The 25,842-nt window shown below is 52.5% G+C and overlaps 1 protein-coding gene across 1 annotated transcript in view; it reads right to left on the bottom strand.

The window, feature by feature from the left end:
• PRDM5 (PR/SET domain 5) overlaps positions 1-25,842 on the bottom strand; it is a 125,458-nt gene that overhangs the window by 15,904 nt on the left and 83,712 nt on the right. The window contains exon 14 of the mRNA XM_080673238.1: positions 21,032-21,117. Within this exon, the coding sequence (XP_080529364.1) occupies positions 21,032-21,117 (86 nt within the window). The remainder of the gene's footprint in view (positions 1-21,031; positions 21,118-25,842) is intronic.

Genomic DNA, 25,842 nt, shown 5'->3' with positions numbered 1-25,842 from the left:
TATATTTAGGAAATTATAAAATTTTATACTTTAGACATCTATTTCCTATCTATGTATATTATATACAGAGTAGGACCTCGCTTCTCAGCCTGACAACCCTTCCATGCTGATACCTGTATGACAAACCACGCATCTCTCAGGCTACAAACAAAAGAGAGAATGAGCAAGTCTGAGTCAGTTTCCCACTGTGACAGTCTCAGGATACTGTGTTGTGAATACTTTCGTGTTTTTTTGCTTTTGTTGCTGCTTATTATTATTGTTAAATTTTCATTGACATTTCACGTCCTTTTTGTTTTTAAAGTGTTTATTTATAGATTAAACAATACAATAGACATGTACTATGTATAAGAAAGGTTAAAACAAGGAATCATTTGGGGGTCTGGAACTGATTAATTCAATTTACCTGACTTCTAATGGGAAAAAATGATTTGGTTTTTGAACAGCCTTCCGGAATAAATTAAGTTTGAGAAGCGAGGTTCCACTGTATTATTATTTATGATATATACACTTATATACATATGTGTGTGTATATCTACACTAATAAAAGAGTAAGATGCAAATTGACCGTACCTTCACAATGCCACCAGCCAATCAGTAGTGAGTATACAAATTAACCCAACAAAGATGGCAGGTTAATTTGCATACGCAGGCGCCAAGCAGCAGGGGCGGGGCAGGATGCTTACATCATGGCCATGGCGACGACACAGGCATTCCACACTGCCCCAGCCGCTCCAGGCCTCTGGGCAGCGTGGGAAGGCAGAAAGGCGGCTCTGATCGGAGCAAAGGCAGTGCCGGTAGCCAGGAGAAGGAAGGCCCACTCTTGCACAAATCTTCATGCATCAGGCCTCTAATACACACACACACACACACACACACACACACACACACACACACACACACAAACACTAGAGACTTGATGCCTGAAATTCATGCAAGGGGCTCGGCTCTCGCAGCCTCAGCTGCCTCGCGGCCCTGCGGCCACACAGCCCTTCCCACTGGTCATTCCAGAAGGTCATTCTGAAGGTCATCCCGCCATCCAGTCTAATTAGCATATTAGCTCTTTATTATATAGGATTCTTTCTGATTTGATTCCATACAACTATGGTTTCAGAGAACTCTTAGTATCCAAATACACATTAAAATAAAAAGACTAACTGGTCTTTCTGTGGGTGAAAGCCGGCTTTCTTTGTGAGGGGGTGACACCACAGAACTTGTGCCTGGTTCTCTCACCTTTCACTTCCCCCCCAAACAGCATCCACCGTGTCCAAACTGCTCTGCTTCGAGTTGCATTAGACACATGGTGTTCACCTTATAATCTTCATACTTAAATACCTTCTAGAAATACGAAAGTCACAGGAAAGGGCACACATTTCCCATAATAAGATAAACTAATTCGAAAATACACACAAGAAATAGGATTTGACTGGAAAATACCCAGATCTGTGACCAAAAAAATAAATAAACAAAGGTTATTCACAGCTGAGAACTGAGCATGGTGCTGAGAGCTGGCGGTGAAGAGAGGGATTTTACAGGAGCTGGGCAGCAGTCGCAGCTGCAGGGGCAGGGCCGCTGTAAATGGGGTCCAGACTGACACGGCCACTTCCTCACTCATGATGCACGCGGACACAGAGCATGGGCCTGGGAAGGAGGAGGCTCGTGTTTCCCTGGATAAGCAGGTTTCACTTCAGTGTAAGCATGGGCTGGGCCAGTCAACTTGTAAATGACATTCATGTTCTTAGAACCACCAATGGTCTCTTTTAGCGAGAAAAATAAATCGAAGGTTTTCTCTTGTCTGGAGAAAAAGGGGACCGCCACAATTATAACTGACACTAAAATAAATGACCTCTATCCTAAAGGTCCTTTGCTTCGTCATGAATTTAAGGATAAATTTAAGAATAAAATCCCTATAAGTACTAAGATGAACTTATTATTTTAATATATTTTATTGATTTTTTACAGAGAGGAAGGGAGAAGGATAGAGAGTTAGTAACATCAATGAGAGAGAAACATCAATCGCTAGCTGCCTCCTGCACACTTCCTACTGGGGATGTGCCCGCAACCAAGGAACATGCCCTTGACCAGAATCGAACCTGGAACCTTTCAGTCCGCTGAGCCAAACTGATTAGGGAAAGATGAACTTATTTAAGAACTAGTCCCTTCCTCTAGTCCCTAGGGGAAGGCAGTGTGACTGTGGCCGACGGCTCTGTCAAAGTCCAGTCCCTCGGCAGGACCCCTGCCCCTGGTACGGACTTGGGGGTGACCTCCTGAGAGTCACTCTTGCCTGGATATCTCCTCTCAGGAAAAGACTACACCTGACACAGCCACTTGCAGAGATCTGAGGGTTCTTATCTCCAAGGAGTCAGAGAAGCTTCCATAAGAGAGAGTCAGGCAAAACGTGAGGAGTAAACCTCCCTCCATGAGATTTTACTTATTAAAACGGATTACAAGGGGCAAGAGGTAGCCCTCCCTGGTGGCGTGCAAAATATGAACAATCTTTGACTGAAAATAGCTTAAAAGAGGGCACTGACGGGAAACGCCTGTAGGCACACAGGGACTGCTGAAGGATGTCCTAGGAGGGGTCTCCTCCTGACAGCCATCTGGGAGCTGTCTCCTACTGGGCTTCTTGCAGGGGAGGGGGGGCAGGAAGGGGTCACAGAGATGCAGGAGACCCTTGAACTGAAGGAGAAATCAAGACCCCTGTTCTTAGGCTTTCTGTACAAATTTGGTTCCCACAACATGGAGCATAACCCTGTACATCTTGATAGCTGAACACAGAGGAATAAAGAATGCATCCTGGCTGGCAGGCGTGGCTCAGTTGATTGACCATCAACCGGGCACCAAAAGGTTGCAGGTTTGATGCCTAGTCAGGATGAGCAGGGAAGGCAACCAACTGATGTTTCTCCCTCACATCAATGTTTCTCTCTCCTCACATCAATGTTTCTCTCTCACACACATTAATGTTTCTCTCTCTCTCCCTTCCTCCTCTCTCCTCTGATGATGAATTTAAAAAAAATAAGAATCCAGCCTTGAGCAATGAAGAGATCTGATTTCCCCTGTCCACGCTGCCTGTGACTAGTCCCATAACCCTGGACAAGCCACCTACTCTCTCCAAGCCCCCCCTCCCTCATGGTAACATGAGACATTATGCCTATGTCATAGGGTTTGCTTATCATAATGCCTGGCCCTTAATGGGAATTCAATAAGGGTGCTTTATGTATTATCCGACCCTGCTTCCTCCTATGTATCATGAAAATACGCATGTGAATCATATAATTCAAGTTGAAAAGGGCACACTCTATGAAAGTATAACCGGTGATTTTATGGAAAAATGGAATTATGTATGAACTCTCAATTTAGCACGGTCCTTGAAGTCCATTCATATAAATAGATGGTCTTTTGTTTCAAGTCTCTATGATACTTGAGTCATTAAACTTCCTGGAAGGAGGACAAGATGAATATAAAATTCTGCTTCAGAGGGAAAACAGTACAGAAAATGTATCACTTTCCTAAGAATAGCGGCCCCACTTTAAATAATTAATTGCATAATGCCTATCTTAGAAACAAAGAAAGTTTCTCTTTATGCATTGCAGGCGGCATGTGCTGTCCTGAAGCCCTAAGTGTATTATTAGCGTCTAAAGATAAACCGTGTGGCGAAGCAGCGAGCCTGCGAGCCGATATTCCTGGCGCTTCCTGTTACCTAACTCTGCAAACGGCTCTGCTCCTGCTCCCTGTGGCTACCCCAGGGTCACGGCGGGGGTCCTGGACACCAGGAATCCCACAGAAACACCTGCATGATGGATAGACACCGGGCTGCCCAGCCAGCAGCCAGGCTGCACCTGACACCACAGGGCCCGGAGCTCAACCAACACTCACACAGGTCACAGCCTCTGAGGAGATGTTAGCCTCAAGCTTGGCCCTCATAGCAGTCACAGTCATAACTTCAGACTCAGCCACTGAGCTAGAGCTTTCTCCATGCCACCCTGCAGGACAGCGTCTGCAAAGTGAAATACACGTATGTAACAGGTGGGGCTGAATATTTGCTTCATGTCCAGCTCTGTGTTTCCAATAAGCAGGGAACCCTGAGGTCATTGCTAGTCTCTTCTTCATCCCCTCCCAGGGCAACAGTCAAGGCTGGGCTGCCTCTCACCACCCACAGACACACCTGTCACCACCCACAGGCCCACCTGTCACCACCCACAGACACACCTGTCACCACCCACAGGCCTACCTTGTCACCACCCACAGGCCCACCTGTCACCACCCACAGGCCCACCTGTCACCACCCACAGACACACCCTTGACCCCACTTAGCTCGGAAGCTGCCCATCCTGGGAACCTGCTGGGCTGCCCTCGGCTCCCATCCCCTCAGCACACAGCCTGGCTCCAGTGTACAGCACCCAGCCAACTCGGCGTGCCCGCCCCAAATTCGGTTCCTTCTAGAAAACTCATCCTCACACCCTGACCCAGTTCAGCTTGTTCAGGGAACAACCCGTCCCCTCGGGCAGGTGGCTGCTGGTCCCATGGCCCTACGGTCCCATCACACACTGTCCCCTCTGAACAAGGTCGAAGTCGCAATGGCGTGTCCCTGTCCCTCTGAGAAGGTGCCACTGCGGGTGAGACCGGCTTGGAGGGCATGTCCTTCCCACTCAACCCGATCCATTCAGAGCGCATTTCACAGAAGAGACGGACAACCGCCAGTGAGGACCAGGGTAAGTGGAAGACTACTCTTTTGCGGAATGAATAAACGCGTGAGCCAAGCTTGAAGGAAAAGGGAAAGGAAAGGAAAAGAATGACACAAAAGTGAAAAACTGAGCTAACCTAACAGCAGTGCATGACTGCGTCAGTGAGTGCATCTCACACAGAGAAGTAGGCGATGCCTGACCAGGAAGAGGAGACTGGAGGGCATGAAGAAGAGAGGCCCGAAACCAGACTAGTTCACCCCCACACTGAGGGGATGCTGATGCGGGTGAGAAGCAGCTTGCGGTGCAGCCTGGCTGAGGCCGGGTGTCCGCCAGCCTCCCCCACTCCCCCCCACCTGCCTCCACTCCTCTGTGCCCTCCTGCTGCTCGACCCTCTGGTTCCATCCATGTGGGCCTCACCGGTGGCTCCCTCCTCCCACAGACCAGCCTCCTGCCTGCTTCTCCTGGCCCTTTCCTCTCCACATCCTCTCCCAGGCGAGCCCTGCTGTGGGTACAGGGCACCCTTGGAACACTGTCCTCGGGCCTGGCCGTGCTCTGTCGGATCAGCTCCTCCCCCGAAGCCTGACGGGCCTGCACTTCCTTACCTTCCCTACCGCAAGTCATAGCAGCTGACTCAGGAAGACAGCTGGCCAAGGGAGCCTAAGTATGCTCTTCTGAATCGCAAAGGATTACAATTAGAGCCCTGGCCGGCTTGGCTCAGTGGATAGCATCTGCCTGCGGACTGAAGGGTCCCGAGTTCAATTTGTCAAGGGCACATACCCGGGTTGCAGGCTCGATCCCCAGTAGGGGGTGTGCAGGAGGCAGCCGATCAGTGATTCTCATCACTGATGTTTCTCTCTCTCTCCCTCTCCCTTCCTCTCTGACATCAATAAAAATATGTTTTTAAAAAATCCAGGAGAAGGAGAAGAATAAGAAGAAGAATCACAATGAGAATCATGCCGCCCAGTCAAAGACAGTCTCTCTAGTCAGGGTTCCCGCCCACCCAGCCACCGCCTGCAGTCCCTGTCACGCAACGGGAAACAGAAGCTGCGGTTCCCGGAGACACATTCTGTTGTGTTTAATCTTTGAGATGTTACCTGAGGTCATTTGTAAGTCTCTGCAACTGACCACGTGGGGATCTGGTTTTATTCCTGCTGCTCAGCATAACAGCCCATAAAGCAGTTCACCAAATACTTCAGAAACAAGCCCCTCGGTGAGAGCCTGCCTAAACATTACATTACTCATCAGCTCAGTGATAACGAGCTCAACACCCCCCAAGGCCTTGGTTAGAGGGCCACACTGGCCCCAGCTGAGCCAGCAGACCCGAGGGTCACAGGCAGAGAGACACCAGGAGGCACCTGCAGGCGTCTGTCTGTGCCACTGAACCGCACGAGGGCAGGAGGGGGTCGCTCACCCGGCAACGTGCAGTGCTGAGCACGTGGACTATTTCTCTGATGAGAAAACAGTGGCTCATATCCAATGCAGCCACCTCCAAGCATAAGGCCCAAAACTGAGGGATTTCCCGCGGCTCTGGGGACTGACCGGGCCCTGCCATCGTCCCGCTCAGGGCCTCGCTGCGGCTGTAGCTGTGGCTGTGGCTGCAGCTGGAACCCTGAGACTCAACTGAGTCTGTGCTGGCTGCTGCTGCAGTGCCATCTGCAGCCCCTGCCTGTGGCCCCTGCATGCAGCCCAGCCCCTACCTGCGGCCCGGGATACTCGCCACGTGGGGACTGGTCCCGGAGATGCAGGCAAGAGCACAGGGTTCTCACGGCCTTGCCTCTGAGGTCCCAGAATAGCACGTCCGCTTCATTCTTGCAATCTGGTCTCTGTGTCCAGCCTGGATTCTAAGCAGGGAAGCCACCCGCCTGTGGACCTACAGAGCTGCATCCAGGGAGGGAGAGACCACACAGCCACTTTGGGACGGCCTTGCCAGCATATTCCATGAACGTGTATCGCTCTATTTGTTGTTGTTTTTCTGGGGGGGGGGGGGGGGCGGAAAAAGCTTTGGTTTTTTGGTTTTGTTTTATTTTTAATTTCTATTCTTTTATTTGTCTTTTTGTTTCTCTTTTCTTTTTTTTTTAAATTTTATTTTGTTGCCCTGCACATTATGTTTTAGATTGACGTAGATTCCCCTCCCCACCCAAAAATAATCAAATTAGGCCTAGAAATATTGAATGAAAATTAAAGTATCATTAGAAAACATGGCCAAAAAACCACATTTCATGCCTGGGTCCTGCTGGACCCCTCATGGCAGTGTAACTCGACCCTCATAAACCTAAATACAGTGAAAAATTTAACTCCACAAAAGACTTTTGTCTGGCTTCCTATGGGGTCATCTGCGTACCCAATACATTTGTCAAGACTCTGAAATCCAACTTATTTTAAGTTTTCATCTCTCACTCCCAAAGCCCAGGGAGCCAGGAGAACTCGGCGCTTTCTGGAAAGCCCGGACCAGGGTCCCTGTCAGGAGCAGAGGTGCTGCTGGCAGGGACTTGCTTGCTGGTGACTTCAGAGAGCGGGCTGGCTCACGGGGACAGTGGCACCGAGTGGGCAGGGGGCCCTGCCCTGTGGCTGATGGCCATCACAGGGAGTGTCCTCGAGGAGGAACAGAGAAGGGGAGAAGGGGCGCTGTAGGCCCGCAAAGAAAGTTCTTTCTCAGGAGGCACGCTTCCCTTTCACAAAGGCTCGCCCAGCCAGCCGTGCTAGTGCTAGCGTAAGAACGCTCACCTTCAGGTGCGTTTCCTGAGCCAAGTGAAACACAATAGTGCCTTAAAAGCCATTTGTCTTAAATGATTCATTCACAAGGCACATAAAACGCCCAAGAAATGTGTGGGCTCTAGAAACAAAGCCAAATTAAAGACAGTTTCAATAGTGGCAACCAGCCAGTCCTTTGGCCCACACAGAACAAGGCCCATGAAGTTTAGAAAAAACAAAAGTAAAAACAACCTTAAAAGTTTCCTCTGAAATCATAATAAGCTTTTTAAAAAGTTATCAAATGTGTTTGTATCTCTTCCTCTTACCTACCGTGTTTCCCCGAAAATAAGACATCCTTCGAAAATAAGACCTACTTACAGGTTTCCTTCTGAGTGAAGTATAAGGCATCCCCCGAAAATAAGGCCCCCAGGCTCTGTCTCAGAATGAAAATTAATTTACCGTAAACTGGTCGCTAGGGCCGCCCCGACTGGTGTCTAGCAACCAGTGACGTTACGTGGAGTCCTGACGTCACTGCTGTGTGGAGGCGGAGCGGAGGTTGGAGTGAGCGGTGAGCGCGGGGCGGGAGAGAGGAGGAGACTTTCGCAGATGCGTGTAGAAGAACAGGAGGATTAGAGCGGACAGGACGTGGCGAAGGTGGTGAGTGCTGGTCTGTCTCTGGTGACACTACCTGATGCTCGCGGCCGCCTTCATGATGACTGAAGGTTCTCAGTCAGTGGCAGACCCTGCTCCAGCCCAGATCCAAGCCCCAGCAAGCCCAGTGACAGTCCCCAGGCAGGCCCCAGGGGGTAAATGTCTGATAAAGGGGTAGGGGGGATGTCTGGTGAAGGTGTTCAGTGGCACGGGGGGGGAGGGGGATCACTTAAAATGACACAGGAGAATCAGAGGGGGCAATCAAAATGACACAGGAGGATCAAAAGGGGTTACTAAAATGGTAATCCCCCCTCTGATTCTCCTGTGCCATTTTGATTCCCCCCTCTGATCCCCCTGTGTCATTTTGAGTGATCCCCCTCCCCCCACCTTGATACCCCAATTCCTTTTTTTTACCCCTAGAAATGAGCGCAAAAAGAAAAAGCTACTCCGTGGAGTACAAGAAAGGAATCGTGGAAGACTCTTGGGGCCAAAATCTTACTGCTTTCTGCAAAGAGAAGATGTTGAGTATCCGATTGGTCCAAAAATGGCGAGCAGAGTATGGTAACCTCATTGAACAAGTGGACAAGGGAAATGCTAAAAAGCGCAAGTGTGGATCAGGTCGGCAACCATTATTTTCCGAGCTGGAAGACCTGATCTGTGAATGGGTTGTTGACAGGAGAGCAAAGGCTTTGGTTGTGAATAGGGCTCAGATTCAAGAATTTGCCCTTGCAATGGCACCACAGTTTGACATAGCCCCCGAAGACTTCAAAGCATCACAACACTGGCTGGATAATTTCCTGCAGTGAAGTGTACTGTCTTTAAGAAGATCTACAACATTGTTTAGGTTGAAAGATACTCAAGTTATTAAGCGAGCACTTGCATTCAAGTCCTTTATTGATGATGCTGACTTCTCTAAATACAATCTTTCCAACATGATTGCTATGGATGAAACTGCAGTGTTTATGGGCCAATCATCTCAAACAACAATTGAACAGTGGGGTGCCTCCTTGGCGTACATTCCCTCCACTGCTTACGAAAGTGCACGTGTTTCCTGTATTTTGGCAATTCGTCTGGATGGCACTAAAATCCCACCTTTAATCATTTCTAAGGGCAAGAAGGAAAAGATTGAACGTGTTTTGGGCGTTTTTATTCTTGAAACTGAAAAAAGCCTGGGCCACACAAGCAGTTATAAGGAAGTGGGTCGATTTAATGCTGCCGCTTGTTATGCGAGGGAGCCAAAGAGGTCTGCTAGTCTGGGATGCAGCCAGCACTCACCACGCTAAAGACATGAAGACATTTCTTCACGAAAGAAAAATAGATCAGATAATGATTCCCGCAGGAATGACGGCCTATCTCCAGACTCTTGATATTGCAATAAACAAGCCATTCAAAGACAATTTGTGCATGGAAATTAATGACTACATTGAAAATAGAATGGAGAGAAATCAGCGTGGAAACTTTGTGAAACCTAAACTGCAAGAAGTTGTGACTTGGGTGAAGAATTCATGGGAGAAAATCACTGACAGTTGCATTGCAAATGCACTGCGAGCAGGCTACCTTGACAAGAAGTACTCATTTAAAGACAGTGCTATTGCTAAACATGAGAGATTTGGTCCACTGATTCTGAAAGAAATGGAGTCACAAGAAATTCACCAGGAAATTCAGGAATTGGATTGTTATGATGATGTTCCAGAAGATGATGACATGATTGTCATTGAATAAATGAGTAAATTCTTGATACTGTAGGATTCACAGTTTGTCTGGTTTGTGTTGACAACTACCGTACTACCGTACCGTATACAGGTAATAAATTTCCTTTATTTTCATTTAACAATAAATGTGTACCGTATTCTTCTTCATGGAAAAATAAGACATCCCCTGAAAATAAGACCTAGCGTGTCTTTGGGGGCAAAAATTAATATAAGACACTGTCTTATTTTCGGGGAAACACAGTAGTTATAAAAGCAGGAGCAGCTGGCAGGCCCCCAGCACTCACCCACACAGGTGTCCCCAGCACTTACCCACACAGGTGTCCCCAGCCCCCAGCACTCACCCACACAGGTGTCCCCAGACCTCACTGTCCCCTAGGCCTACAGGACATCTTCATGCCCCACAGTGCCCTTCCAGGACCCCACATTCATCTAGGTCTAGGACCTCTGTGATATTTACATCCTGTTAGACAGGACTCATCCACACCTAGTCAATGCTCTCAAAGGTGTCTCTCCTACCCAACCCCACGCTGCCTGGCAGGGCTCCTATGCGGGTCCCCTGGCTGCAGCTCACCCCTTCCCTCCCCCTTGAGCGACACTTCAGGGCAAACTTCCCAAAGGAGCAGATCCTGTCCCTCCCACACATCACACCAAACAAGACGTGCTTCCGGGACTCACCCAGGTCTTCAGCACTGCCTGTCTCCACTTCTCTCTCCACTGGCTCAGACCACATGCACACCCTACACTCAGCATCCTGGGCGCCCTGACTGAGGGGCAGGCACCTCTCCAGTGGCCAGCACTCAAGGGTGTTTGCAAGTGCCCCTCCTCCTTTCCCCAGGCTCAACTCAAATGCCGCCGGCCTGGCTCCACACACTGGCTTCTGTGCTGGCCTCCGAGTCTTTCACACAGACCTCCCTGTGTTCACAGGGACTCCACCATGATTGTCCCCAGACCCCTGTCTATTCCCAAGGGGCTGCAGAAACCTATACCACGCCCCACAGCACCCCGCCCCCCTGCTCCAGCATCTGCACCCACAATGCTTCCTTTCCTTCAGCACCAGGCCTCCTGGCACCCCCTCCTTCACCTGCAGGATGCTCTGGGCAGGTGTCTTTTGCACAGACTTCAAGCTGTTCCATCAGTTTACCCGGCAGCTTTCGGACAAACCCAGCAGTGCTGAGGCCGGGAACAAAGACAGCACTGCAGTGGGGGAGCGAGGGCGAGGGCGGGCACACGGTGTGAGGACAAGGTGCCAAGTGTACACGACTGTCACCCTCCAACACTCAGAACCTGAGGGTCGGACAGGAAGCTTCATAAGGGAAAAGCAATGAAATGCAGAACAATATGAAGACCTGCGCTCCTCTCACCACTGGCAACTGCTTGCATTTTAGCATCTGCACAAGCTACCCTGGCTGTTCCGCACATGAGCTGGAGAGGCAGCGGGGGACTCGGACCCCCAACCTGCGCAGCTAACTGGAGTGTAAAGGGGTGCTCAAACAGGTTCTGAAATAACTTCCTAACGTGTCCAGGTGCTTTTCATGGTAAAAATAAAAAATAATTAAACAAGACATGAAGCCTCCGGTGATAAACAGTTACAAACAGCAACTTCTTGTGAACAGACTGCTTACAGAATGGCTATTTGGGAGCACACACCCTAACTCACGGCAGGGGACGCCAGCTCAGGGGGTTGCAACAATAAAGCCAAGGCCTTGATTTCCAGGGGAGCCGGGGTCCTAGAGCCCAGCACTCAAGAGGGACATCCGACATCACTGGGGAGGGCTCAGCCAACATGGACCAGCAGAGATTATGTAGGGTGAGGTGTGGGAGGCAAGGCCCACTGGCAGACAGCAGAGATGCAGAGGGAGAGGAGATGCAGAGGGGGAGGAGAGGCAGAGGGGGAGGAGATGCAGAGGAGGAGGAGATGCTGAGGGGGAGGAGATGCAGAGGGGGAGGAGATGCAGAGGGGGAGGAGATGCAGAGGGAGAGGAGATGCAGAGGGGGAGGAGAAGCAGAGGGGGAGGAGATGCAGAGGGGGAGGAGATGCAGAGGGGGAGGAGATGCAGAGGGGGAGGAGATGCAGAGGGGGAGGAGATGCAGGGGGAGGACATGCAGAGGGGGAGGAGATGCAGAGGGGGAGGACATGCAGAGGGGGAGGAGATGCAGAGGGGGAGGACATGCAGAGGGGGAGGAGGTGCAGGGGGAGGAGATGCAGAGGGGGAGGACATGCAGAGGGGGAGGACATGCAGAGGGGGAGGAGATGCAGGGGGAGGAGATGCAGAGGGGGAGGACATGCAGAGGGGGAGGACATGCAGAGGGGGAGGAGATGCAGAGGAGGAGGAGATGCAGAGGGGGAAGAGATGCAGGAGTGGAGGAGATGCAGAGGGGGAGGAGATGCAGGGGGAGGACATGCAGAGGGGGAGGACATGCAGAGGGAGAGGACATGCAGAGGGGGAGGAGATGCAGAGGAGGAGGACATGCAGAGGGGGGAAGAGATGCAGGGGTGGAGGAGATGCAGAGGGGGAGGAGATGCAGGGGGAGGACATGCAGAGGGGGAGGACATGCAGAGGGAGAGGACATGCAGAGGGGGAGGAGATGCAGAGGGGGAGGAGATGCAGAGGGGGAGGACATGCAGAGGGGGAGGACATGCAGAGGGGGAGGAGATGCAGGGGGAGGACATGCAGAGGGGGAGGACATGCAGAGGGAGAGGACATGCAGAGGGGGAGGAGATGCAGAGGGGGAGGAGATGCAGAGGGGGAGGACATGCAGAGGGGGAGGACATGCAGAGGGGGAGGAGATGCAGAGGGGAAGGAGATGCAGAGGGGGAAGAGATGCAGAGGGGGAGGAGATGCAGAGGGAGAGGAGATGCAGGGGGAGGAGATGCAGAGGAGGAGGACATGCAGAGGGGGAGGACATGCAGAGGGGGAGGAGATGCAGGGGGAGGACATGCAGAGGGGGAGGAGATGCAGAGGGGGAGGAGATGCAGGGGGAGGAGATGCAGAGGGGGAAGAGATGCAGAGGGGGAGGAGATGCAGGGGGAGGACATGCAGAGGGGGAGGAGATGCAGAGGGGGAGGACATGCAGAGGGGGAGGACATGCAGAGGGGGAGGAGATGCTGAGGGGGAGGACATGCAGAGGGGGAGGAGATGCAGAGGGGGAGGAGATGCAGAGGGGGAGGAGATGCAGAGGGGGAGGACATGCAGAGGGGGAGGAGATGCAGAGGGGAAGGACATGCAGAGGGGGAGGACATGCAGAGGGGAAGGACATGCAGAGGGGGAGGACATGCAGAGGGGGAGGAGATGCAGAGGGGGAGGAGATGCAGAGGGGGAGGAGATGCAGAGGGAAGGAGATGCAGAGGAGGAGGAGATGCAGAGGGGGAGGACATGCAGAGGGGGAGGACATGCAGAGGGGAAGGACATGCAGAGGGGGAGGACATGCAGAGGGGGAGGACATGCAGAGGGGGAGGAGATGCAGAGGGGAAGGACATGCAGAGGGAAGGACATGCAGAGGAGGAGGACATGCAGAGGGGGAGGACATGCAGAGGGGGAGGAGATGCAGAGGGGAAGGACATGCAGAGGGGGAGGACATGCAGAGGGGGAGGAGATGCAGAGGGGAAGGACATGCAGAGGGAAGGACATGCAGAGGAGGAGGACATGCAGAGGGGGAGGACATGCAGAGGGGGAGGACATGCAGAGGGGGAGGACATGCAGAGGGGGAGGAGATGCAGAGGGGGAGGACATGCAGAGGGAAGGACATGCAGAGGAGGAGGACATGCAGAGGGGGAGGAGATGCAGAGGGGAAGGACATGCAGAGGGGGAGGACATGCAGAGGGGGAGGAGATGCAGAGGGGGAGGAGATGCAGAGGGGGAGGACATGCAGAGGGGGAGGAGATGCAGAGGAGGAGGACATGCAGAGGGGGAGGACATGCAGAGGGGGAGGACATGCAGAGGAGGAGGACATGCAGAGGGGGAGGACATGCAGAGGGGGAGGAGATGCAGAGGGGGAGGTGATGCAGAGGGGGAGGACATGCAGAGGGGGAGGAGATGCAGAGGAGGAGGACATGCAGAGGGGGAGGACATGCAGAGGGGGAGGACATGCAGAGGGGGAGGACATGCAGAGGGGGAGGAGATGCAGAGGGGGAGGACATGCAGAGGGGGAGGACATGCAGAGGAGGAGGACATGCAGAGGGAAGGACATGCAGAGGAGGAGGACATGCAGAGGGGGAGGAGATGCAGAGGGGAAGGACATGCAGAGGGGGAGGACATGCAGAGGGGGAGGAGATGCAGAGGGGGAGGAGATGCAGAGGGGGAGGACATGCAGAGGGGGAGGACATGCAGAGGGGGAGGACATGCAGAGGGGGAGGAGATGCAGAGGGGGAGGAGATGCAGAGGGGGAGGAGATGCAGAGGGGGAGGAGATGCAGAGGGGGAGGAGATGCAGAGGGGGAGGACATGCAGAGGGGGAGGAGATGCAGAGGGGGAGGAGATGCAGAGGGGAAGGACATGCAGAGGGGGAGGAGATGCAGAGGGGGAGGACATGCAGAGGGGGAGGACATGCAGAGGGGGAGGAGATGCAGAGGGGGAGGAGATGCAGAGGGGGAGGAGATGCAGAGGGGGAGGAGATGCAGAGGGGGAGGAGATGCAGAGGGGGAGGACATGCAGAGGGGGAAGAGATGCAGAGGGGGAGGAGATGCAGAGGGGGAGGAGATGCTGAGGGGGAGGACATGCAGAGGGGGAGGAGATGCAGAGGGGAAGGACATGCAGAGGGGGAGGACATGCAGAGGGGGAGGAGATGCAGAGGGGGAGGACATGCAGAGGGGGAGGAGATGCAGGGGGAGGACATGCAGAGGGGGAGGACATGCAGAGGGGGAGGAGATGCAGGGGGAGGACATGCAGAGGGGGAGGACATGCAGAGGGGGAGGAGATGCAGAGGAGGAGGAGATGCAGAGGGGGAGGAGATGCAGGGGGAGGACATGCAGAGGGGGAGGACATGCAGAGGGGGAGGAGATGCAGGGGGAGGACATGCAGAGGGGGAGGACATGCAGAGGGGGAGGAGATGCAGGGGGAGGACATGCAGAGGGGGAGGAGATGCAGAGGGGGAGGAGATGCAGAGGGGGAGGAGATGCAGAGGGGGAGGACATGCAGAGGGGGAGGAGATGCAGAGGGGGAGGAGATGCAGAGGGGGAGGAGATGCAGGGGGAGGACATGCAGAGGGGGAGGAGATGCAGAGGGGGAGGAGATGCAGAGGAGGAGGAGATGCAGAGGGGGAGGAGATGCAGAGGGGGAGGAGATGCAGAGGGGGAGGAGATGCAGAGGGGGAGGAGATGCAGGGGGAGGACATGCAGAGGGGGAGGAGATGCAGGGGGAGGACATGCAGAGGGGGAGGACATGCAGAGGGGGAGGAGATGCAGGGGGAGGACATGCAGAGGGGGAGGAGATGCAGAGGGGGAGGAGATGCAGAGGGGGAGGAGATGCAGAGGAGGAGGAGATGCAGAGGGGGAGGAGATGCAGGGGGAGGACATGCAGAGGGGGAGGAGATGCAGAGGGGGAGGAGATGCAGGGGGAGGACATGCAGAGGGGGAGGACATGCAGAGGGGGAGGACATGCAGAGGGGGAGGACATGCAGAGGAGGAGGACATGCAGAGGGGGAGGACATGCAGAGGGGGAGGAGATGCAGAGGGGGAGGAGATGCAGAGGGGGAGGAGATGCAGAGGGGGAGGAGATGCAGGGGGAGGACATGCAGAGGGGGAGGAGATGCAGAGGGGGAGGAGATGCAGAGGGGGAGGAGATGCAGAGGAGGAGGAGATGCAGAGGGGGAGGAGATGCAGGGGGAGGACATGCAGAGGGGGAGGACATGCAGAGGGGGAGGAGATGCAGGGGGAGGACATGCAGAGGGGGAGGACATGCAGAGGGGGAGGACATGCAGAGGGGGAGGACATGCAGAGGGGGAGGACATGCAGAGGGGGAGGAGATGCAGAGGGGGAGGAGATGCAGAGGGGGAGGAGATGCAGAGGGGGAGGACATGCAGAGGGGGAAGAGATGCAGAGGGGGAGGAGATGCAGAGGGGGAGGAGATGCAGAGGGGGAGGACATGCAGAGGGGGAGGACATGCAGAGGGGGAGGACATGCAGAGGGGGAGGAGATGCAGAGGGGGAGGACATGCAGAGGGGGAGGAGATGCAGAGGGGGAGGAGATGCAGAGGGGGAGGACATGCAGAGGGGGAAGAGATGCAGAGGGGGAGGAGATGCAGAGGGGGAGGACATGCAGAGGGGGAGGAGATGCAGAGGGGGAGGACATGCAGAGGGGGAGGAGATGCAGAGGGGGAGGACATGCAGAGGGGGAGGAGATGCAGAGGGGGAAGAGATGCAGAGGGGGAGGACATGCAGAGGGGGAGGAGATGCAGAGGGGGAGGAGATGCAGGGGGAGGACATGCAGAGGGGGAGGAGATGCAGAGGGGGAGGACATGCAGAGGGGGAGGAGATGCAGAGGGGGAGGAGATGCAGGGGGAGGACATGCAGAGGGGGAGGAGATGCAGAGGGGGAGGACATGCAGAGGGGGAGGACATGCAGAGGGGGAGGAGATGCAGGGGGAGGACATGCAGAGGGGGAGGAGATGCAGAGGGGGAGGACATGCAGAGGGGGAGGAGATGCAGAGGGGGAGGAGATGCAGAGGGGGAGGACATGCAGAGGGGGAGGACATGCAGAGGGGGAGGACATGCAGAGGGGGAGGACATGCAGAGGAGGAGGACATGCAGAGGGGGAGGACATGCAGAGGGGGAGGAGATGCAGAGGGGGAGGAGATGCAGAGGGGGAGGAGATGCAGAGGGGGAGGAGATGCAGGGGGAGGACATGCAGAGGGGGAGGAGATGCAGAGGGGGAGGAGATGCAGAGGGGGAGGAGATGCAGAGGGGGAGGAGATGCAGAGGGGGAGGAGATGCAGAGGGGGAAGAGATGCAGAGGGGGAGGAGATGCAGAGGGGGAGGAGATGCAGAGGAGGAGGAGATGCAGGGGGAGGACATGCAGAGGGAAGGAGATGCAGAGGGGGAGGACATGCAGAGGGGGAGGAGATGCAGAGGGGGAGGACATGCAGAGGGGGAGGAGATGCAGAGGGGGAGGACATGCAGAGGGGGAGGAGATGCAGAGGGGGAGGACATGCAGAGGGGGAGGAGATGCAGAGGGGGAGGACATGCAGAGGGGGAGGAGGTGCAGGGGGAGGAGATGCAGAGGGGGAGGACATGCAGAGGGGGAGGACATGCAGAGGGGGAGGAGATGCAGAGGGGGAGGAGATGCAGAGGGGGAGGAGATGCAGAGGGGGAAGAGATGCAGAGGGGGAGGAGATGCAGAGGGGGAGGAGATGCAGAGGAGGAGGAGATGCAGGGGGAGGACATGCAGAGGGAAGGAGATGCAGAGGGAGAGGAGATACAGAGGGGGAGGAGATGCAGAGGGGGAGGACATGCAGAGGGGGAGGACATGCAGAGGGGGAGGACATGCAGAGGGGGAGGAGATGCAGAGGGCAGTGTCTGGCCGTGTGCCAGGAGCATTTTGAAGCCTAAAAGCTGGAATGTCCCTATTTCTTCTCGAGGCTGTTTTAAAGTCCTGGTTTCAATTCAAGCCACAGTGTCCATGGTGGGAAACCTGCCCCAAGAGAGGCTCAGTTTCCCCAGAAAGCCATGTCCTCCATCACCCAGGCAGAGAGAAAGGATGGGGCATGCGTGGGATGGGAGGAGCCTGGAGAGAGATCAGGGGCTCTCGACCAAGGCCCTGTCCTGGCCACTGGACCAGCCTGCACCGGGAGACCCAGCCCTTTAGAGAAACTGCCCTCACAGCCTGGACCACAGGGGACCTGGACTGCATGGGGCCTAGACCACAGGAGCCTGGACCACAGGAGCCTGGACCACAGGGGGCCCAGACAACACGGGCCAGGAACACACGGGTCCTGGACCACAGGGGCCGGGACCACTCGGGCCTGCATAGGGGCCTCCCTGATGGGAGGGAGGTGCCACCTGGACATGGGATAAGAATTTCTGCAGAAAATAATCTACAACCATTAAGTGGACGAAGTGAGTCGGACAACCCTAGGCAGCTGCGAATAAGTCACTGCCCTAAGGATGTGGAAGCCCTGGAGCACATCACCTCCCCCTCCCCATTTCCCCCCCATCTCCCCCTCCTTCCCGTCCTGAGGAGGAGAAAGCTGGGCAGTCTATGTCACTGCTGTGAACCTAACATCAGGAGACATGGTGTGGGCTGAGATCACTGGCAAGCAGGTGACCTGGACATCGCAATGACGCATAAGAGCTGTCTCACCTTTGTCAGAGCAGGAGGAAGAGGCAGACACCACCAGAGGGTGGGAAGGAAGCAAGTAAAACTGCTATTTAACTCCTTACAAACCCCACACAAAGGCGGAGGAACACAAAGGGAACTCAACAGTCAACGCGCTGAAAACCAAAAGGGAAGAAAATAAATATAAGGAAGGAGGTGAATACACTGCCAACCCTGGGCTCTCTGTGGAAGACCGAATGACTGTTTAGCTAGGTAGGCTTTTAGCAGGATTATCTCCCCCACTCAGGGCCCGGGATGCCCCCATAAACAGGACCCAGGGTGTGAGGGCTCTGCACCCCTTCCCCAAGACGCCCCGTCCGGGCAGGAACCCCAGGATGCAGATCTGGGCGGGAGGTGTGTGGACCCACCAAAGGACTTAAAGATGAGACTTTCTGAGTGTATTAATTGTTGTCATTGTTGTATTGGAATTAAAATTAGCTTTTGAAATAGGACCCAAAAAATGTCTGGAGTTAGAGCTCTCTTAGATACTGAATGCAATGAGAATGCAAAATGGAAACTGGCATGTTAATGGTCCCAATGTAAAGGGACCTTTTCTGAATTGTGTATAATATTGGGAAAATGTGAACTTGGAGAGACTGTTCCTCTAGAACTTTTTTAAAGTCTCCTTTGGTTCTGATATTAATTTGATTGCATTAGCCGATAATCTTAATCCGCTTTCAAAAATCGCACTAAAACACAAAGGATGTCTGCATGTATCCACCGCTCTGGAAACAGGATTTAAAACTAGAGCTGTCTGCGATCAAATACAGCCAACGCACTAACACATGAGAAAGAAAAATATAGAAGAGTTTCAGGCAAACCCGCCAGGCTTGTGGTCTTAACTCTGCACCTCGCTGCTCCTACCCACACTCACAGGGGGCTCTGTCTTCAGTCCGTGCTCCTGGCCCAGCCTGGGTCCTCCCAGTGTCAAGGTCAGGTTCAATTTTTCTGTGTGCCCTACTGGGACAGGCACCATCTGCACCTGGATACCGAGGCTGCTTCGGGGTCCTTGAGTCCAGGCTCAAGTATGGAAATGAACTCAAGACTTAGAAATTTGGGGTTATTGCTGCAGTTTGTTTAGTTTGAAAATATACAGGAGTGAAAAAACAAAAAGAAAGAAAATATACAGGAGAGTAGATGAGAGTCGGTGGCACCCAGAATATTTAATTGAATCAAAGGCAAATGTGTGGAAGGTGAGCGGCTGGTCTCTGCAGCCTGGCATCAGTCCTGATCCCAGCTCTGCCCTTGCTGGCCTGTGCCTCAGTTTCCCCCGGAGGCTGCAGTAAGTGTGAGATGCATTAGAGAGCTCCCGTGAGGCTCACAGGAGTTACTGTGTGTGAAGGCCCGGGACAGCACCTGGCATGTAGTTAGCGGTCTTCGTATTTATTTTAACTATTCTCATTATTCTCATTAATAAGCTTTAATTAAAACTTTTAAAACAATCTGTTGTTAAAAAGTAAAAAGACAAATTAGTTGAATTTGAAATACCCCACTTTCTGGGGGAAAACCAGAGGTATTTTTCTGGCAGTGACATGCGCAGCCCCTCTGTGGTCCAGCCCTGTCTGCCTCCATCCCCGGGGAGGCAGGGACAGTACCCACACGCCCAGGCACTAGGCACCTCCAGGTTTGATAAGAGGCACCAGGCCCCTTTGCCTGCAGGTTGGCATCTTTAAAACACATGATTGGCATGTCTGTGACAACTGTACACATGAAAAATGAGTGAAAGATACTAAAACTAACTCACCCTCTGTAATAAGGCCCATGTGAAATGCATATTTTGCACATGTGCATTTAAGTCATTGTATTGTTTAAGGAGTCATTTTATCCGTGGGAAGTGGTCCAGTTACACATATTCCTGTAAGACAATCACGGCATTGTGAATGGGAACGAGGGGTCTGTTTTAACCGGCAGAGGAGCCGACCCTCACCTGTCACAAAACCAGGAGGATGGTCCTTACGGCCTCCGAGGGCATCTCATGGCCACGGCGCTGCAGTGAGAGGCGGGTGTGTCCTCACGCTGGAGAGGGTGTGATGACGATGTGTTTTCTCTAAAGTGTTTATTTTATAGCGAAGGTAAGAAGTAAAGCCAGAAAGGCCTGAATTCGAATCGCTCTCAGAGGGCTAGGCACGCCTCTTAAAACTTGAGAAAGTGTTCATTTCTACACAGACCAGGAGCACTTCAAAGGCCAGACTTTAAAGGAACCATGAGAAAGAGGCTGCAGGGAACCATGGGTGGAATCCCATCACAATAAGCCCTGGGAAACAGCCCCCAACTGTCTGGAAAAGCCATCGGGGGCAGGTGACAGCACCGGCAGAGGTGTGCAGGCAGAGAAGAGAGGGCACCTGGGGAGAAGACCCTGACCAGCCACAAGCCGTCCTTGCCTTCCACCTCCCCCAACAGCTTACACCAGCCGTGGGCAAACTACGGCCCGCGGGCCGGATCCGGCTGTTCTATCCGGTTCTCTTGCTCTCCCCTCCGCTCCTTTACTTTGAATTTATATTAGTTCACACAAACACTCCATCCATGCTTTTGTTCCGGCCCTCCGGTCCAGTTTAAGAACCCATTGTGGCCCTCGAGTCAAAAAGTTTGCCCACCCCTGGCTTACACTGTCTCAATGTCTCTCTTGCCAATATGCTTGTTCATCTGCACTATGGCCACCTGCTGACACCTCTTTTCCAGCGCGCTCCTGGCAAACACGTAGCCAGACCCCATCTTCATCTTTTAATAATGCGACAACCTATTTACTCGAAGTTTGTCACTGATAACTCCTATGACTCCTAAACATTGAGTCACAGTTCCAAGAATGAGGACTCTGGGGGTATTTCTTTTTGTCCCTTTCATTGTTTTGTCTTTAAAAAAATACAAATGTCCATCATAAATGTAAACATGTGATTTCAGACCCGTGATCTTGATTTTCTCAAGTTAAGCTCCACGCTCTTTAAGTAAGCGTGGCTCCCGTCCTCACCGGGCGGGGCCGGCCGCGTCTTACCCTGGTGTGCGTGCGGATGTGCATCTTCAGCCCGTCGTTCTTGCTGAAGCCCTTCTCACAGTATGGGCACTGGTAGGGGCGCTCGCCTACAAAAGGAGAAGGCTCCGTGTCAGAACACGCAAGGTGCAGAGCAAGCAGTGCCATCATCCTCCTCCTCCCGCACTCAGATTGGTCCCCACCGCGCCCCATGCCCACTGGGCCCCAGGCCACAGCAGCGGGCCGTGGGCTGGCCTTCCCTCCAGTGGACAGGGACCCAGCCCCGTGTACTGGCTGGACTCAGAAACAAGCGACAGTCCCAGCAGCAGGCCTGATGCACGTGAGCCCACCTGAAATCTCCTGATTTTAAGAATCTGTGAGGAAGATTTTATGAATCATTTTTTTAATCCTCATCTGAGGATATTCTTAGAGAGAAGAAGGGGGAGAGAGAGAAACATCGATGTGAGAGAGAAACATCTATTAGTTGCCTTCCGTACAGTGCCTGGGACGATGCTCAACCACTCCAGCCGGGCTATCTGAGTCAGTTTATTAAGGAGCGACATTAATCAATGAGCACTGTGCTGCCCATTGCGAGGGTCTTTAATTATTCCACTGATACTTTCTTTGCTTTTAAAGAAAAGATTTTGTATCCTATCTCAGTTAGGGGGATGAGTTTCAAAAGGACTTCATAGAATTGGTGTATGTTAAACAGAACCACTGGCTGCTAAACTAGGCAATGATGGATCCACACTCTGATGCAACCAAGTACCTCTCACCTGGAGGTTATTTAGGACTTGCCAAGCCTTTTTGTAAAACAAGGAAGCATACAGATATTTGTCACATTTTGTTGAAGTTCTACTGCAAAATGACAAAAATGTGACAAAATGTAATGTGTAGCTGCCCTCCAGTCAAAGCTGACTGGTAGGAAAGCCACTTGTTCCTTATTCTTTCACTTAACCAGGCACTTACATGGATGCTGTCCCCGGCTGCACCAAAGCCCGCACCATGATGTAGTCTCCTTTTAGCAGATGCAGGACTCGTCCGTCTTTCCTTCCACTCAGACAGGCCTCCGACCAGCAGTGCCTCCCTCCTGTGCTGACCAGGACTCTCCTTCAGTCTGGGGTCACTGGCATCATTCCAGTGACTGCGCCTCCCAAGTCAGCAAGGAGCTGCCTTCCCACCAGGCCCTGCCTGACCCCTCCAGCCAGTGCTGCCTCTGGAAACAGATGGCTCCCCACGGGTTCCGGGGCCCCGATGGCCTCTGTGGCCCCGTGGCCCCTGGGCTGCCTCTGCTCCACTGAACCTGGGTTTGAAGCAGTGAGGTCTCGTGGAGGCCCCAGCACAGTGCACTTCCTAGCCTCAGCAGGAGGAGGGGCGCCCGGGGGCTCCTGTGAGCTGGGCCCTGGGGATGAGGACAAGCACCCCACACGGAAAGCCCTCCTGGTATGAAGGAACTGACCTTCGAGAAGAGCAGCCTTCCTTTCCGGTGTGGACACCGCCAGCCACAGAGGCTGCGTGCACTCGGATGCCAGTGCAAACACCTTTCTGCAGTATCACTGGCAGACGCAGGCACGACTTCACTCGTTTGGCAAACCAGTGTCCAAATGCTGACTAACATGGGAATTAGTTCATCTAAACATTCGCTAAGAAAATGGAGCTAAAAGCTCATCGAAGCAGAAACAATAACAACAGCCGACACCTGTGGGTCCCGCGCCCTCTGCGCTGCTGAGCACGGCGCTCAACGCCTCGCAGCAACTTGTGTCCTGGCAACAACCTTGGGATCTGGGTGTCCGTATCCCTGGTTTCCAAATGGAGAACGTGAGGCACAGGGAGGAGGAGCAATTGCCTCAGTGGACAGAGCTATTGCGTGCTGGAATCAGAATTTAACCCCTACTCTTCGCCACCCCACTGATTAATAATATGGCTGCTATTCTGGGTAACTTAGGTGGGACTTTCTAAAGTGATTGGTGGAAACTCTGCTTCTTGACATGACAGTTGACATGAACCAGATCTTTCTGTCCAGAGAGAGGCAGTGAGTCCTCAAAGTTCACGGGTGTGGGGGGGGGGGGGGGGGCCGGGAGGGGGGAGATGTGTGTTATGTCTAAAGCAGGCCCACCATTGCAGGAGACAGGTAATCACCTTCCACACTGAGCAGAACGCGGCCCTGGCAAATACCGCACACACAGCACACCCAGGGGCAGCTATCAGCAGTCAGAGTTAATGGGCACAGCCGCACACATGACACTGATGTGTGTATGACAGCAAAATAGTTTCACTTGGCTAAGAAAAATAGGGGAGTTCTTTGTACCTGCCTCTTTCTTTACATTATGCTCTGACACCCAATAACATTAACATCCTCTTGTGTTTTCTTCAAACACATCCAGGAACAAAGAGAAACATGATGCCAGCTGTACAGGGTTGAATTTAGGTTGATTTTAAAAAATGCCACAAAGTGGAGGCTCCATGAAGTGACCTCACTCATTCGTTAAATAGGTATCTTTCTTTGTCCGGGGCCTTGGGAACGGGGTTATGAGTACATTTGCAAAATCACTGTCTCTTCGATTTTACTAGTGCAATGAGAAAAGCATGGAAAAGTTAAAGAAAGCACACACAATAATTTCAGATACTGATGCAGACAGGTGTGGAAAGCCTTTGGGGTTGGCGGGAGAAGGACCTAGCTAGGGTTGTCAGGAAAGGCACAAGGACTGAAGGAATGCCGTTATGGTGCCAACTTAAGATGATTTGAGCACACTCTGTGTAAGTCTCCATCTTTGAATTATTTTATCGTGCTGAGCTAGTGCCTCTATATTCTCACTGCTGGCACGCCTGAGGTGGAAGGAGCTTAAAAATATTCTAGGTGTGAAAGGGAGAGGAAAGGTGGGAAATGTTCAGAAAAGGCTCCAGGAAATGGGGCGGTGCCCTCTACAGGTGACATCCGGATGCCATGTGGAACCCCTTACCAGAGTCTAGCCCAGTCCCCAAGAAACTCACCGTGAGTCTTTAACAAAGAAAATGCATTATGGCAACAACCATGGCAAAAGGCAATAGGGGGAAACTCGATTCTAGTTTAATGCATGCTACTAGAATAATAATTTATTAATGCTACCATTATTTTATTCAATGTAATGTTAATTAAAGACATGAGAAGAACTCTGTTGTCACCAAAGAGCAACATACTAATATTAAAACAGCATCTGAAGTTTGTGGAGGGAGTGAAGGTTAGCAAGTGTGCTCACGATACAAGGACCCTAAAGCTCCCAAATACTGACTATCAATCAACGGCTACAAAACCACCTCACTGTCCAACAACTGGACACAAATCCTTTCTAAAGATCATTGTTTAGATAACATGAAATTAATAAAGAAAAACCTTGCAAATCCTGGTATTCTTAAATGAGATATCTTGATACTCTTAAATTAGGCCAGGGATTTAAGAAATGAACTTGACCACTCAGAAGATCAAATTTTATATCACGCCAGTAAACACACTGAATGCAACAGATTGAGCAGTAATGGCCATGAGCAACTTGGAAGATTAAAAAATATACAAAATAGCCCGGCTGGCGTGGCTCAGTGGTTGACTGTCAACCCATGAACCAGGAGGTCACAGTTCGTGCCCTGGGGACAATTTGCATATTAGCCTTTTATTATATAGGATTATTTATTGCTAGTGTTTTTAAACCTGTGAACAAATATTCTGAAAATGAATGAATTCCTTTAGTAAAAACATTAGGGAAGACAGACAAGTAGTGGCTGAAATCCAAGTAGAATCAAATTATACTAAACCTTTATTTCTAAGTGGATCACAGGTATTTACTGAAATATTAAGTGTTTGCTGGAACAGTGATTTATGACTCGGTGCGAGCAGCAGCGTGCAGCCGGCCTGGAGCAGAAGGCCCACAGCCGGCGTCTACTAACATGCAGACTGGGGAGCTGCAGGCAGGTAATTAACCTTCTGGCCCGGAGCTTTAGAACCCCAAAAGCAGTTCCTAGAATTCCTCTCATAATTTATGAACAACTGACGAAATCCCTGTCACAGTCCACAGATTCCTTGCGGAATTACCCCCATTCCAGCAGACCTGAGAAGCTGTGGACCATCCGGAGGCAGAGCTGCTGTTCCTTCTGCCCTCCGAGTGCCACCACCGGCACTCCAGCCTGGGAGACAGGTGATGAATGACAGCCGCCTGCTGGGCACAGACGCATGCTCTCATATGAACCAGTATCGAGTGATAAGGTCTCATGGACCATTGGTTTTATGGTGGGAAAGTGTCTCCAGAGTGGAGCTGAGTGCTCAGTTAGACCGTAAGTAACACGCCACATACCCTACGCGTCCAAGTGCAGATGAGTACCCTCAACTGGCTGATGACCAAGATGATATCCTCACACATTGTGGGAGGCATGTATGTAACCCATGGTATGTCAGGCATATATGTAACCCATGGTAAGTCAGGAACAACGGGAGGTTAGGAGATATTGTTAGAGAACAAGGGATAAAATACCAGCCACGTGACACTGGAAAATCGAATTATCATCTGCCTTCGTTCAGTTTTGGATGAACCACACACGAGTTCTGTAATGAGCAAATCACTGGAGTCAGATGGCATGAATTGATGGGCATGAATTCAACTAAGAGGCTTGAACTAGAAACTTTCTGACATTCCTTTCTATTCTAAAAGTCAATAATTTATTATATTTTTCCCTGGCCGGTGTGGCTCAGTTGGTTGGTCATCATTCTGTACACCAAAGGGTTGCCAGTTCAACTCCCCCTGAGGACACATGCCCGGGTTGCGGGCTCGATCCCCGGTGAGGGGTGTGCAGAGGCACCAATCCATGTT

The sequence above is a fragment of the Plecotus auritus genome, assembly GCF_963455305.1.
Source record: "Plecotus auritus genome assembly, chromosome: 6".
Taxonomy (NCBI): Eukaryota; Metazoa; Chordata; class Mammalia; order Chiroptera; family Vespertilionidae; genus Plecotus; species Plecotus auritus.
The sequence above is the reverse complement of the archived record's forward strand: the minus strand, read 5'-3'. Positions and strand labels throughout refer to the sequence as shown.